General features: G+C 38.1%; 1 protein-coding gene across 1 annotated transcript in view; it reads right to left on the bottom strand.

Moving 5' to 3' along the window:
• Positions 1–15864, bottom strand: part of Rgs22 (regulator of G-protein signaling 22) — a 99287-nt gene that overhangs the window by 49951 nt on the left and 33472 nt on the right. The window contains exons 11-14 of the mRNA XM_013012450.1: positions 13109–13239; positions 8224–8338; positions 5594–5719; positions 4636–4737 (exon numbers count right to left, since the gene is read on the bottom strand). Coding sequence (XP_012867904.1) covers positions 4636–4737; positions 5594–5719; positions 8224–8338; positions 13109–13239 — 474 coding nt within the window. The remainder of the gene's footprint in view (positions 1–4635; positions 4738–5593; positions 5720–8223; positions 8339–13108; positions 13240–15864) is intronic.

Raw genomic sequence — 15864 nt, 5'->3', positions numbered from 1 at the left:
CCACCGGTCATGTGAACACCAGTGCAGATGCTTTCCCAGTGGAGGTCCACATGAAAAACTCACCCAACCCTGACTGTGTCCTTGCTGAGGACTAGCAAAGCTGTGTCCAGAATCTTGACCCATATAAACAGGAGATAATAAACACATGCTGTTTTAACCCACATCATTTGTAGTGCTACTTTTATGCAGAAAAGATATCACTGCTGCAGATTATAACCCATGCTTAAAATAATTAAAAGATACAAAAGGAAAATTTAAAACATGAGGGAAAAGGACAAAAGGAAAAAACACCAAGAATATATAATGTTTAACAATAAAAATATATAATTCCTAAAATGATCAGTAGGTGAGGTTGAACAGCAGAATTAAGTCTGCTGAAGAAATAATATACAAATTGGCAAATAGGTCAAAGAGATTTGATCTTTTTAAATTTACAACACACGGCACAGATATGAAAAATATGAAAACTAGAGTGGGTTCAGTGGCTCTAACCTATAATCCCTGCTTCCTTGGAGGTAGAGACTGGGGTATGGCAGTTAGAGGCCAGGAGGGGCATAAAAGTTTACAAGACTTCACTTCAATGGTTGGGCATGGGTATACAGAATTGTCATACCAGGAAGAGCAAATAGGATAGCAGTCCAGGCCAGCCAGGGCTTAAAGTGAGATCATATTGAAAATAAGCAATGAAAAAGTGACTGGCAGAGTGGCTCACGTGGTAGAATGTCTACTTAGTGAGCACGAAGCCCTGAGATTGAACTCTAACACCACCACCACCAAAAGAAAGAAAAAAATAGTAAAACACTAAACAGAAAAATTCCACAATTCTCTTACCTCTGTCTCCTGAGTAGTGGTAGTACAAATGTGAACTATCATGTTTATTGATACAGTAGCATATAATTGTGCAAAACAGGACAGTTCCCATTTCTTATTTTTTTAGGGCTGGGAAGGTGGCTCAGTGGTAGAGTGCTTGCCTTGCATGCATGAGTCCCTGAGTGTGATACCTCAGCACCACATAAGCAGAAAAAGCCAGAAGTGGCACTGTGGCTCAAGTGGTAGAGCGCTAGCCTTGAGCTGAAGAGCTGATGGACAGCGCCTAGGCCCAGAGTTCAGGCCCCATGACTGACAAACAAAAACAAACAAAACCATTTCTTATTTTTTTTAATGTTGTGACTGTCTATATATAGTATGTCATTATTTAATGTAATTTAATTATATACTATATATATCACTTTATTATATACTATATGGCATATATAGTATATATAATATATAGTGTAATATATAATATAGTATAATATATACTCATATATTACATAATTATATAATATATAATACAATATTATATATATGGTATATGTCACTATTTAAAAAGAGTGGTGGATTCTAGCCAGGTGCTGGTGGTTTATGCCTGTCATCCTAGCTACTCAGGAGGCTGAGATCTGAGGATCACAGTTCAAAGCCAGCCCGGCAGCAAAGTCCATGAGACTCTTATCTCCAAGAAACCATCAGAAAACCTGAAGTGGCACCGAGGCTCAAGTGGTAGAGCACTCACCTTGAGCTAAAAGAGCTCAAGGACAGCACCCAGGCCCAGAGTTCAAGTCCTATGACCGACAAAAAATTAAAAATTAAAAAGAAGAAGAGTGGTGGATTCTGTTTAAACACACGGCTTGTTTGAGAAAGCAATCGTACCCGAATCTGTTTAATTCTATGGCTATGCTCTTCCACTGAAACAAGTATGTAATTGCAAATTTTAAAAAAGGTATAAGCCGGGCGCTGGTGGCTCACGCCTGTAATCCTAGCTACTCAGGAGGCTGAGATCTGAGGATCGAGGTTCAAAGCCAGCCCGGGCAGGAGAGACCATGAGACTCCTATCTCCAATAAACCACCAGAAAACCGGAAGTGGCGCTGTAGCTCAAGTGGTAGAGTACTACTCTCAAGTGGTAGAGCACTCGCCTTGAGCTGAAGAGCTGAGGGACAGTGCCCAGGCCCAGAGTTCAAGTCCCACGACCGACAAAAAAAAAAAAAAGGTGTAGAACCTAGTTTTCAACTTTTTACAGTGGTATAGGATCCCCTGGCAAACTGGTGCTAGACAGAGTTCTGTTTTTTTGTTTTTGTTTTGATTTTTTTAAGATCCCTCTGTAAACAATGACAGTGATTATCTTTCTCCTTGCCAAGACTATAAAATTGGTTTCTAATTATGTACTATGCTGCCTTGAGGTCCTGCAATGAAACCACAAGACTCTGCAGTCATGTTAAATCATTGTTACTGGTCCTCCCCGATCTGTTCTGCCATAAGATATTTCTATAATATTTCATGGGAGAATAAAACTTCGAGGTATATGCACAGAAAATCATGTCTCTTGGATTCAACTCTCGGTATCTTAACCTTTAACTTGGCAAATGTATTAAATCCACGCTCAATAGTAGCACACACACACGTGTGTGTGTGTGTGTGTGTGTGTGTGTGTGTGTGTGTGCGTGCGCGCATTTTGGGGCTTGAATTCAGGGTCTGGGTGTTGTCCTTGAGCTTCAGTTTAAGGCTAGTGTTCTATCACTTTAGCCACAGCTCCACGTCTGGCTTTGTTAGGAGGTAGTTTATTAGTGATAAGAGTCTCATGGACTTTCCTGCCTGGTCTGGCTTTGAACCACAATCCTCAGATCTCAGGGTTCTGAGTAGCTAGGAATACAGGCATGAGTCATTGGCACCCAGCTTCCAAAATAGCTTTAACATGCAGTGTCCATTAACATTATCAATCCAAAGATATATATTGTAAATGTATCCCTGAAAACATATGGTATTTTATTGCAAAGAAATTAATGATATTTCATGCTGTGAAACAAGCTTATAGGCTACTGATATTATAGGCAATTCCTCTATCTGGAGACACAGAAATATTGGACAATTAAAACTTAAACCAGTTAAGATTTTTTTAAGTAAATATAGTTGGACATGTATTTTCAAATAAATTCAAAACTCACATGAATTTCTTCCCTTTATTTCTCCCTTTATTGCTAAAAGTAAATATCTCTATTGCTCCTCTTCTTCCACCAAAAGAAAACTTAGGGCAAAAAACCATAAAGGCTATGAGAACACTCCAAAAGAATCATCTACTTCTGAATAACCTAAACTCTCTATACCCTGTGTTTTACAACCATTTATAGCTAGTCAAATAATAATACCATAACTAAGAATTAATTCTGTCTACCAAGTAGAGTGTCCTTCCTTATAAGTACATGGAAGCCTGATTAATTATTAACAAAAGAAATCCTACTTCATTGAGCAGCTGAGGAGTTTTAGAGGAATACTCTTTGTAGTAGTGAAAACATAATAAAAATAACGGATGGTACTGTAGCAGACAAGGGCAATAGGTTAGAAGGAGGAGGATAAACAGTGAATTACAGGTAAAGGATTAACAAGCAAAACAGTCAACTGTGTGGTCTCAGAAAATGGCACTGGTAAATTAGAGATTAATTTCATGGAGACATCTGGGCTATGTAGGAGCTGAAGTCCTTATTTCTCACGGTAAAAAGTACAAAGCTCTGTCACTGATTTATAAGACATAATTATTTGTGCCAGAGTCAGGGTGGTGGAACAACAGATAGCCAGCAGTATGCTCTGATGTCCTGAATAAGATTAATAAAATAATAAATAAAATGATGAAGCTAGTTTCCTCAGCAGTGTTTGGGTGGGGGGGAGCCCCCTGGGAATGGGTTATTCAGGGCTACAAGAATCCCTTAAGCGATCAACAAACAGATAGAGAAGTGATTAGCAGTTTTCCCGTCTTGGATACCTCTCTCCATAAAAGATCAGAGAGTCTAAGAATAAAAAAAACCAAAAGATAAGTCAGCTTAAGTCATAATTCTGTTCTCTTTCCTTCCTCCCACCAAGAGAGGCCACTCTCTCGGTGTCCCCATTTGCAGAGAATCTTCTGTTCCTCCTCTGCTTTAAAAAAAAAAATTCTTCTCTATTTTGCTTCAGGGTGGTCTGGAAATGTTCTCTCCTCTACTCTTTGAGTTTCTGTCTCATATGCTGTGTAACACAGAAGCCAAGCACCAACATGGGGCCTGAACACATACAGCAAGCAGCCTGGCATAGCCAACAGCTAATGTCTGCAGGAAGCTCAGACAACACTGGTCACTGCCATTGCTCCCAGCCATTCAGCTATTCACTAGGAGTCTACTCTCAGGGTTCTCTTTTAGATCACCCATAGATAGTCAAACGAGAGGAGGAAAGGAAAGGAAAAAGGGAAAGGAAAGGAGAGGAGAGGCGAAGAGAGGAGGAAGGAAAGAAGGAAGGAAGGAAGGAAGGAAGGAAGGAAGGAAGGAAGGGGAAGGAAGGAAAGAAGGGAGGGAGGGAGGAAGGGAGGGAAGAGAGAGATTCTTCACTGGAAGAAAAAGTAGTTGGCAGAAAAGAGAAAATAGTGCAAACCAAATAAAACAGATAAAACTGAAAAATCCACAAATCAAATTATAAAACAATATTCTGCTGACATTTAAATAAAGCAATCCCATGGCAACAATTTAATTGCTGTCTTTTTGCCTACAATTCCAGATTTCTCTTATTTGGGGCTGGCCAATTTTCATCTCTCGGTGTTCTGAGAGCACCACACAAAGCCAATATTATTTACTACTTACTTGTGCTTGCTTGCATACTTTAAAAGGCTGAAGTGTTTCTTGGTAGAACAGCTGATGATAAGCCTGGAGGTCAAACCAAAAGTACACACTGTTCTTCCACAACTACAGATGGAAAAAAAGCACGTAAATTATTACTGGCCAATTATTAAAACTCTTCAAAGCTCTAAGTTCAGATATAAATAATTGTTTAGTTTCTGTTACCATAAATCAGGTTCGATTTAAGATAGTTTTGATCTTTTATCACAAACTGGCAATATGCAAAATATTTATGGGTATCGTCATTAGAACATTACATTTCTGCATGTGTGCTTGTATAATTGGTTATTAAAATGGAAACGTTCAAAACTAATGAAAAATCATAAAATAGTAAGCATTCTAGTTAATGGTTATGGTTATTGAGGGCTGGTGGTAGAAGGCTTGCCTCGCATGTACAAAGAACTAGGCTCAATCCTAGCACCACAATCAATACTTAAAGATTATTTCTGGCATAAAAAGAAAATCTTAAGGTTTTGGTATAAAAGGGCAAATGTATATTATTACTCCAATTATTCAAACAATTATCCACTTCTCATTGAGGTCAAAGTAATACTGCTTGAACTTTTAAAAAGCACTGAAAATAATTGTTCGTTGTTGATTGTGATTAGTAACTGTTAGGATTATTAAAAAGTAGAGGGTAGACAGAAATCAACTGCACATTCAAAATATAATTATGCTGATATAAAATTACATGAAAACAAACTATTGTTAGTATACTTTACTTTTCTTAGCAATTTTAGTAGAATGATTAGTAATTGAGATCTTTCCATTTTTACTAAACACAACATATAGACTTTTTTATTTTACCAGAGATAGGAATTTGGACATCAAATATAGGTACTAGAGCATTGATTTACTTCAATACCATGTATCTTGAAATACAGTAAAATTATAAAATTAGAGTTGGAATAATATTTTCTACCTTGTTCCCTGAATCCTCACAGAATTTAGTAAAGAAGAATCCAGCTCTATTTTCTACATACAAAGATTGCAACAGATTTTCCATGTCATATCCTCCCAAGGCACCAACATCTGATATAGTTTTAACCTAGATAACAAAACAGAAGTCCATTATCCACCCAAAAACATTGTAATTTTTATAGCATTGTACAAGTGAGTTTCATAAATTCTGCTGGGCTGTCATTTTCCCACTAGACTATTTTATTTTGGTTTCGTACCATATATGTAATTAATGCAGTCTGTTTGCATCTGATCATCATATAAGATTCATTTATGAAGCTCAATTATAGCAGCAGAATTCATTCTATTCCTTCTATCAAATAAATCAGTCTGGTTTCAAACAATGCTAAAGCAACTCCCTGACCTCAATTATTTTCACATTTCAAGCACAGTGATACTATTTGAGGAGTCTTCCAATCTCTGTTGGTGGCCTGTTTCCTACATATTTACTGTTATTTTAGCCTTGAGGTGCTGGTATTATAGCTACAAGAGGGTTATAAAAAGAGCTATCTTCAAGGCCTCTCAGTGCTGCTCATTAACTATCCCTAGGAGGTCCCTCTTTGGACAGTCTCATCCACATAGGTCATGGCCTTCAGAGTGTAAATGGCAGTATAAGTTCTCATAAAATCTGCTGTTTATGGCTTCTCTGCCAACAGTGTTAGCAACTCTTAATACCATCCTTGAAACAGAGAGCTGGCTCTTTCTCCAAGTTCAAGAGTGACTCCAGAATATGAAAGGGTATCTGAACTGTTCACATGAACTCCATGTTGTTTTGTTGAACTCAGATTTCTTTGTAATCTTAAAACAAGCATGGCATAAACAGGGTTCAAGTAAGGCTTTTGTGTTCTTGGACATGAAGTCTTCTCTGCCTCTCTCTTAGCTGCCTCCTAACAAATTCTGAAATGAGAACTGAAGATTTTTTTATGATGTTGAACTATCAGCATTCTAAACTTAAAAAAAAAATCCTAGTTAGAAGAAAAGGAGAGATATTTGCCTAGAATAAAATAAGCAATTGTATAAAATCACAGTTAGGTGTTGAGACTAGTGGGACTGAGAAATTTCCACTTGCAGCATATCTGTAAGAAAAGTGTTGTGAAACTTTCATCTAGAACAACTGCATCTAATTCATATGATGATCTTCCCTGCACTCTGGAAATAGCTTGCCTTTGCAAAGTTTCTAGATTTCCAAAACACAACATCAAATTTTATTTTAAAATTTAACAAAGATTGCCAGGCACACATGGCTCGTGCCTGTAATCCTAGCTACACAGGGCTCTGAAAAATGAGGATCACAGTTTGAAGGCAGCCTAGACAGACAAATACAAGAGACTCTCATCTCCAACTAAAACAACAAAAAGCCAGAACTAGAAGTATGGCCTCAAGTGGTAGCTTGGCATCTGGGAGCAAAAAATCCTTGAGTTCAAGTCCCAATACCAGCATTAAAACATAAATTAAAAATATTAACAAGGACAAAAGAAGATCTTATTTTGTATCTGAGGTGCCATTATATGCAAGTCAGAACAAATGGTTTTCTGGGAGATTTTTGGGAGTATTAAAGTTTGAACTCAGAGCTTGTGCTTGCTAGGTAGCCAGTCTACTAAGTCACACTTCCAGTCCTTTCTGTGCTGGGTTTTGTTGTAGTTGTTTGGTCTGGGACCAGGATTCAAACTCATTGGCTGGTGCTCTATCACCTGAGCCACGCCTCCAACCCCATGTACTGGTTGTTTATGAGAGTAACCGGGTTGTGCTTTGTGTTCTAGTGTGCATGTGGGTAGTGATCTGCATAATTTTTGGCTTCCCCTCACAGTTAGGACAATAGGCAGATCCACTGTGCCCAGTTTTCAGTAGAGAAAGGGACTAATGGACTTTTCTACACATGGTGGCCTCAAACTTCAATCTTCCCAATCTTGGTCTCTCAAATTGCTAAGATTAGGGGTGCAAACCACTGGTCCTGATTTCTTGTTTTCAGTTTTTATAGTTAGAGGGTTTAAACTTGAGTCTTAAGCTTTGTTAGGCAAGTGCTCTACTGGCAAGCCAGGCCTCCACACCTTTTTTGTGTTGATGATTTTTGAAGTAAGTCTTGCTTCTTGCCTAAGCACACACCTGGATTAAGATCCGATAATTGGGGTGACAGACATGTACCACCATGCCCAACTTCTATTAAGATTGCATCTTGTAGACTTTGCTGCTGGGGCTGGTCGGGAACAGTCATCTTCCCACACAACTAGACCAACAGTTATGTGCCACTTTACCAAGCCATTTGTTGAACGGTCACCAACTTTTCTGCCTGGAATGACATCAAACTGCAGTCCTCCTAATCTTAACCTTCTAAACAGCTAGGATTACTGCTGGAAATCACTGGTGACTAGCTATAGGTATTTTTTTAAACAGAAATTTTTATAGGACATAGACACATGATATTAGAAAAGGAAACACGGGGAAATTTGGTGTAAGATTCCTTCTGCAAGAAATATTTAAATATTCTCCTTAGTAGAGAAAAAACACTACAATGAATCAATCCAAGTTTTATAAAATCAGAGAAAAAGATCAGTTATGTGAAGAATAAGGTTATTCAGGCTTCAAAACACTTACATTAGGCTCTTCTGTATAAATATATCTTCTCTCCAGCTGGGGCTTCAGACATTCAGAAATGTCAGTGAATGATGTTAAATGAATCACTCTGCTTCTTTCTGACATGTACCTTGACCTAAATTAGAGACATGGAACAAACTGATCAACAAATAAATGAAAGCACCAAAGAACTTCTTCAAAGTGACAGAGAATCTGTGAGAAACAAATAGTAACATTATACTTAATGGCAAAAGGATGTTTTCCCCTAAAATTATCAACAAAACAGCATTTTACTGGAGCTTCTAGCTGAGGCAATTAGGCAAGGAAAAGAGATTAAAGATACCCTGATTTAAAAGAATTAACCATGTAGCCAGTGGCTCACACCTGTAATCCTAGCTACTCAGGAGGCTGAGATCCGAGGAACTTGGTTCGAAGCCAGCCCAGGCAGGAAAGTCTGTGAGACTCTTATTTCCAATAAACCACCAGAAAACTGGAAGTGGAGCTGTGGCTCAAGTGATAGAACACTAGCCTTGAGCTGAAGAACTCAGGAACAGCACCCAGGCCCAGAATCAAGCCCCACAACTGATCCCCCCTCAAAAAAAAAAAAAAAAGAACAAGAAGAAGAATAAAAAAAATCACCTTTTTTTCTGTGTGTGTGTGTGTGTGTGTGTGTGTGTGTGTGTGTGTGTGTGTGTGTGTGTGTGTGTGTGTTTGTGTGTGTGTGTGTGTGTGTGTGTGTGTCAGTCGTGGGGCCTGAACTCTGGGCTTGGGCGCTGTCCTTCAGCTCTTCAGCTCAAGGCTAGCATCCTACTATTTGAGCCAAAGTTCCACTTCTGGATTTTTCTGCTTATGTGGTACTGAGGAATTGAACCCAGGGCTTCATGCATGTTAGGCAAGCACTCTACCACTGACCCACCTTCCCCATCCTTAACCATTTTTTAAAGGTAATTATTCTAAGTAAATATATGGAATCCACTAATATAGTACTAGAGTAAGTTTAGTTAGAGCACAGATAAACATACAAAAGATATGCAAGATAAAAATAGAACATTATATTTCTTGTACTTAGCAACAAATAATTTTAAAATGAAATTAACAAAGGAATAACACAAAGGTTCAATGCCTATGTGCCTTTGATAATAATATCTCAGCTGGATACAATGGCTGATTCTTGTAATCATAGCCACTTGAAGGCTGAGATTGGGAGTAGTGAGGTTTGAGGCCAGACCAGGCAAAAAGTTCACAATACCTCAATCAATAAAAACCTGGGCACAGTTGTACACTCTTATCATATCAGCTACATGGGAAGCATAAATAGGAGGATCACTATTCAGGCCAGCCAGGGAAGAAAGCAAGATCTTATTTGAAATATAACAAAGACAAAAAAGGCTTGGAGGCATGACTCGAGTGGTAGAATTCCTGCCTAGCAAGCACCAGGTCTAGTACCACCAAAGCCAAGTCCACCAAAAACAAAACAAAAACTCTCCTCTGAACTCTAGGCCTGGGCCCTGTCCCTCAGCTCGTCAGCTCAAGGCTAGCACCCTACCACTTGAGCCACAGTACCACTTCCAGCTTTTTTCTGCTTATATGGTGCTGATGAATCAAACCCAGGGCCTCATGCATGAGAGGCAAGCACTCTACCACTGAGCCAACTTCCCAGCCCCCTTCAGTGACTTTTAATTACTGTTCTGAATCATTACACATCTTTATGTCCAAAGTTTCTTTTAGATTCCTTTTTTTGTTTGTTTTTTTATGGTTCTAGGTTTTGAACTCAGGCTTTATGCCTACTAGGCAGATGCTTTACTGCTTTAGTCAAGCCTCTAGCCTTTTTTTCTGTTTTTTTTTCATTCCTTTTAGACAAATTTCTCAATCATTTTTTGTTTTTTGTCAGTTGTAGGACTTGAACTCAGGACTTGAGGACTTTCCCTGAGCTCTTTTGCTCAAGGCTAGCAGTCTTACAACTTTGAGCCACGACTCTACTATGATTTTTTGATGGTTAAATGGAGATGGAGTCTAATGGACTTTCCTGTCCAGGCTGGCTCTGAATCGTGATCCTCAGATCTCAGCCTCCTGGGTAGCTAGGATTATAGACATGAGCTACCAAGTACCTGGCTCTCAATTACTTTCATCACTAGTACTCTTTACAAATGATTTTATGAAAAAAATGATAAAAGTATTCTGCTAGTCTTGAGTTATTAAATATTGATCTCACATCAACCCAATAGGTATTTTCTATTTAATTTCTTAATTGCTTGTGAGGAAACAAAATCATTTTATCACTGAAAGTAGATATATATTTAAGGACTAGTAAATTCACTAGTAATGTGAAATATGATGTATTCTAGTTTTTCAAACAAAAGCTAGTATAAAATGATCAAAAATAAAACATAAGAGCAAAGAAAGGTAATAAAACCAAACAAACAAAAAAAGCCAATGCAACAATGAAAAGAGACATTGGAATTCCAGATACTAAAATTACCACACACAGACTTTAACCAACTGTCCTAAGAGATGAAATAGAAAAAGAAGAGTTTCAGCAAATATTTGAAAACTATAAAACATAAAACATTTTGACAAATGAACCAAGGAACAATCAAAGAAATTAGAAATATAGTCATTGAAACTGGGAAACTGAAAAGATGCAACTTGATGCAGATTAACTGCAGTCAAAGAGAGAAATAGTGAACTTGAAGATGACTATCTAGAACAAAGCAAATGTGACAGGATGACATACAGAAGGCAGATTGTTAGGGGATAAATTGAGAAGGTCAAACTTGTATTTCATCAGCATCCTAGGATAAAAGGAGAAGAAATATCAGTGAGAAACAATATGAGAACAGTTGAGAACTTTGCAAAATTGATGAAAGATTTCAAAACCACAGGTCTAACAACATTGGGTTGGCTACATAAAATAAAACCCACACCCAAACACACCAGACTAAAACTGAAAAGATTTAAAAAAAAATATATACTTCTAAAGCAAATAGAAAAAACGTATTATCTTCAAAAGACAATAATTAGCCTGAAGGCTAATCTCTCAACAGAAACATTGAAAGCCAGAGAACAATAGGATAATATCATCAAAGTACTGAAAGAAAATAATTCCCCATGTCTAATTCTATACTCTGCAAAAAAAAATTAAGGATGAAAATGAACAGAACATGAAGAACCTTGAAAACATTATATGCAAAAATCATCATATAGCCTGATGCTGCTGGCCCATGCCTGTAATCCTAGCTACTCAGGAGGCTGAGATCTGAGGATCACAGTTCAAAGCCAGCCTGGGAAGGAAAGTCCGTGAGACTCTTATCTCCAATTAACCACCAGAAAACCAGAAGTAACTGTAGCCTTCTGTATAGTATCTTTACAATAAAGAAAAAAAAGAAAATCAGAAGTAGTGCTGTGGCTCAAGTGGTAGTGTGCTACCACCCAGGCCCAGATTCAAGCCCCATGACTGACAAAAAACAAAAAAAAATCATCATACACAAAAGCTGCAAAGCTATAGGATTCAACTCACATGTGAAGCCCACAAGAGGCAAACGTACAAACAGAAGAGTGGTGGCATGTGTTAGGAGCAAATGTGAGTAACAGCCAGCAGGTGAGACCTTCTTCCTGGCATGAGGAAATGTTCAGGAATCATAACGGTGATGGTTGGACAACTTGGAGAATATACTAAAAATTGTACATATCCTACACTTCAAGATGATTTAGGTAAAAAAAAGATGATTTAAGTCGTATGAATGTATTGAATATGACATATATTTATAATGTTCTATTTCAATAAAAAGTATAATGTGGACTTGAGATGTGGCTTAAATGGTAGAGAGGGAGCTAAAAAGCTAAGTGAGAGTGCAAGTCCTGGGTTCAACATCTAGTACTAGAACAACAATGAAAGAAATGAATATGAACTAATAGATTGTTAAAAAGGATTCATTCAAAGTTAATACAAAAGGCATTCTTTTTTTTAATTTTTATTCTTTTTTTAAAAAATTCTTTCTTTCTTTCTTTCTTTATTTTTTATTTTTTTGGGTCCGGTCATGGGGCCTGAACTCTGGGTGTGGGCGCTGTCCCTCAGCTCTTCAGCTCAAGGCTAGCGCTCTACCACTTGAGCCACAGCGCCACTTCCGGCTTTTGTCTGTTTGCTTATATGGTGCTGAGGAATCGAACCCAGGGCCTTGAGCATGCAAGGCAAGCGCTCTACCACTGAGCCACCTTCCCAGCCCCACAAAAGGCATTCTTAAAGGGAAAAATCCTATTAGAAATACAGAACAATATAATAGGTAACTATGTAGGGAAATATAAATTAATAAAATAATATACTATGTTAAAGGATGATAGTACTCTTGACAGTCCTCATGAGTTCTCCAACTTGAGAAATATTGAATTATATTTAAATTATATTATTTGGATAGACCCCAGTAAATGTTAGAAGGCATTTTTCACAGGGAAGTTTTGGTTGTGCTCAGTGCATGAGACACCTATATGTGATCCTCACCCTCTCTGTCTCTCCTCTCTCCTCTTTGGAGTCTTGCCTTTGGTAATCTAATACTTTACCACTGGAGCTATGCCCTAACCAGCCCTTTTCTTTTTCCTCAGGTAAGTTCTCATGTTTTTTGCCCAAGGTCAGCCTCAAACTACAATCCTACTAATCATGCCTTCTGAGTAGCTGGGGCTAAAGGTATACACTACCATGATTAGCTTAGCCTCTTTTTAAAAGCACTAATAGTTGGATTTCTACTCTTAACATGGTGTTTGCATGGTATATTTAAGTCTGTAATACATATCATTGGGATATAAAAACCTACATGAAAAATCAGTATAGGTGCTTTCAGTATTTAATTTTTAAATTCTTAACAAAAACTCATCATTTCAAAACAGCAATGAATACACAAAGAGTTGGACTTACCCTTTCTCAATCCCATCATCCTTAGCAGGAGGATTCAAAGACTCGCCCTTCCAAGACTTATGAATTGCTGTTTTTACTCTGTCTGATTTTCTGGGAGATTTTGGAGGTTGTGTTAAACTCACTTCCTCTTTCTAAAAAGCGAGAAGATAATAAATTAAATAAAAAGTGAGCAAAATGAAAAAAAAGAATAAATCATAGTTCTGCTCATGCATTTGATTTCTGATTTATGTAATCACTATAGGATTTCTACTTCACTCACCAAAATGGGAATTTTATCTTTTTCTAAATCCAGTTTCCTACAACAAGCAGAATAAAGTCAAACAGCAATTTACATCATAAGAAAAGAAGAGACAAACACTTATATGTCCTGACTTCCACTATTGAGAAAGCTAGCTGTTTCCTAGAGAGTGAACTTGGTAGAAACTATTCTTCCTATAACTTGAATGATTAGAGGCAGCAGGGAGGAAAGAAGGGGATGAAGCAAAGACATTGTTGGTCTCTAAGAACACTGTACCTAAGAACACTACTTCCTTCCATTTGGGGATATTTTAAATTTCATTGTCATGTTTCCCATTCTTAAAGCTTCTTCATGTCAAAATTTAACAATTCAAATTCAAAATGCAAGATGCTACCTGCATAAAGCAAACAAGTCCAAAACAGAGGGGGAAGAAAAGAGAAAAGAGTACATTAAAATAAAAATGTATAAGAAGCTTAAGGGGGCTGGGAAGGTGGCTCAGTGGTAGAGTGCTTGCCTTGTATGCATTAGGCCCTGGGTTCCATTCCTCAGCACCACATAAGCAGAAAAAGCCAGAAGTGGCTCTGTGGCTCAAGTAGTAGAGAGGGAGCCTTGAGCTGAAGAGTTGAGGGACAGCGCCCAGGCTCAGAATTGAGGCCCACGACCAGAAAAAAGAAAGAAATAAAGAAATTAAAAATAAGTACTTGTTCAGAAGTGATTTGTCTACTTTTGAATTTGCAGTAGTTTTCATAATTTGTGGTGTTTTTTTTATTTTTTGTTTTTGGTCAGCCGTGGTGCTTGAACTCTGGGCCTGGGCGCTGTCCTTCAGCTCTTCAGCTCAAGGCGAGCGCTCCACCACTTGAGCTACAGCGCCACTTTCGGTTTTCTGGTGGTTTATTGGAGATAGGAGTCTCACAGTCTCTCCTGCCCGGGCTGGCTTTGAACTGCGATCCTCAGATCTCAGCCTCCTGAGTAGCTAGGATTACAGGCGTGAGCCACCAGCACCCGGCTATTTGTGGTGTTTTTTATCCAGAAAAAAAAAAAAAACAATAAAAATCGTATGTACTCCTTGCATTCCTTATAACTGCTAATTGCCTCTTAAGAATTCTATAAATAAAACTAATTATTCCAGTAAGCTCTATATATAACTCTCTAGTTTCAGAGCTGGAACCTACTCTTTTCTGTTTTAGTAATTCAGAACACAGCATGATGTTAACACTCAATAAATGAGAGGTATCACAGGAGCCTGAGCTTACAATTATACATACATCTTACAAAAGTAATCAAATTTATAGGAAGAGACAACAGAATGGCGTGGAATGAAGGGCGAAAGGGAGTAGTTGCTTAATGATTATGATTAAATGGATAAGATGGAAAAGTTCTGGAGCTTGACTTCACAATGGTGTGGTCAAGATGGTACATTTCACACTTTTTCTTTAACCACAATATTTTTTAGGTTATGGGTATACTTAGGCTAGGGGTATACTTCAGTGATAGTTTATATTTAGAATTCATAAGGCCCTGGGTACAATCCCCAGGATCCTCCCTCTCCCCATCACATACACACACACAAATTCTTAAATTAAAAAATACTAATTTTTAAGTTTCATATAGAGATGAGCATAAGTTAGAGCTTGGGGCTTGCAGGCTTGCATGATAGCTGTAAGGGAAAAAGTCAGAGCATGAACAATGGAGGAAAATATGGCACAAGATCCAGGCAGGGAGAACCAAGGACCTGTTGTGTCATCACTAAGATGGTGAATGCCTAGTGCGTACATTTGCCTCAGTTGGTGGGGCTGTACTGGAAGGGCATGTTTTTTGTATAGACATTATTCTTTATTTTTTAATTTAAAAAGTAAACCAGCATCAAATTACATTCCTCGGAATATTTTCTACCAAGGAGAGATGGAGTGAGCTAAGGGTGCACTGCCCAGCTAGACAAAATCAGCATAGGGAGCAACTGAGGAAGGCACAGAAAAGTCATGTTTCCACAAATTCCTCTCTCCCTTTGGCACTGTTCACTTACTCAAGCCCTTTGCTTAACCAGATCACTTTTTTTTTTTCTTCTTCCTCACCTCTCAGCTAGATAATGTTTATCAAATGTTCCACGTTAGATGTCATGCTCATGCTCCCTGAACGATGCCTCAAAGATGGTTCTTCATACCTTATGTCTGGGTCACTGGCCACACTGCTAATCAAGAAACTAAGATTAATCAGCAGAGCGGCATACAATATGGACACGAGGCATAAATGAGATCAGAAAGAAGTCAAAATAATGACAAGGACCACTGGTGCAGTAAGGTACCAAATTCCCCAACTCTGGGGAGCCCAGAGATCTCTCTTTGAACAGTCTTTGGGTGACACATTAGTAATGCTAAAGCTTGAGTAGCAGTGCATCATCCATAAGTCATCACTCAAATTTCAGGCATAGTTAAGAATGTTGGAAGCCCAGCACCAGTGGCTTTATGTCTATAATATTAGCTATGTAAGAGGCTGAGATATGAGGATCACAGTTGGAAGC

This window comes from Dipodomys ordii, unplaced genomic scaffold, assembly GCF_000151885.1.
Source record: "Dipodomys ordii isolate 6190 unplaced genomic scaffold, Dord_2.0 Scaffold17, whole genome shotgun sequence".
Lineage (NCBI taxonomy): Eukaryota > Metazoa > Chordata > Mammalia > Rodentia > Heteromyidae > Dipodomys > Dipodomys ordii.
This window is presented reverse-complemented; position numbering and strand designations above follow the sequence as displayed.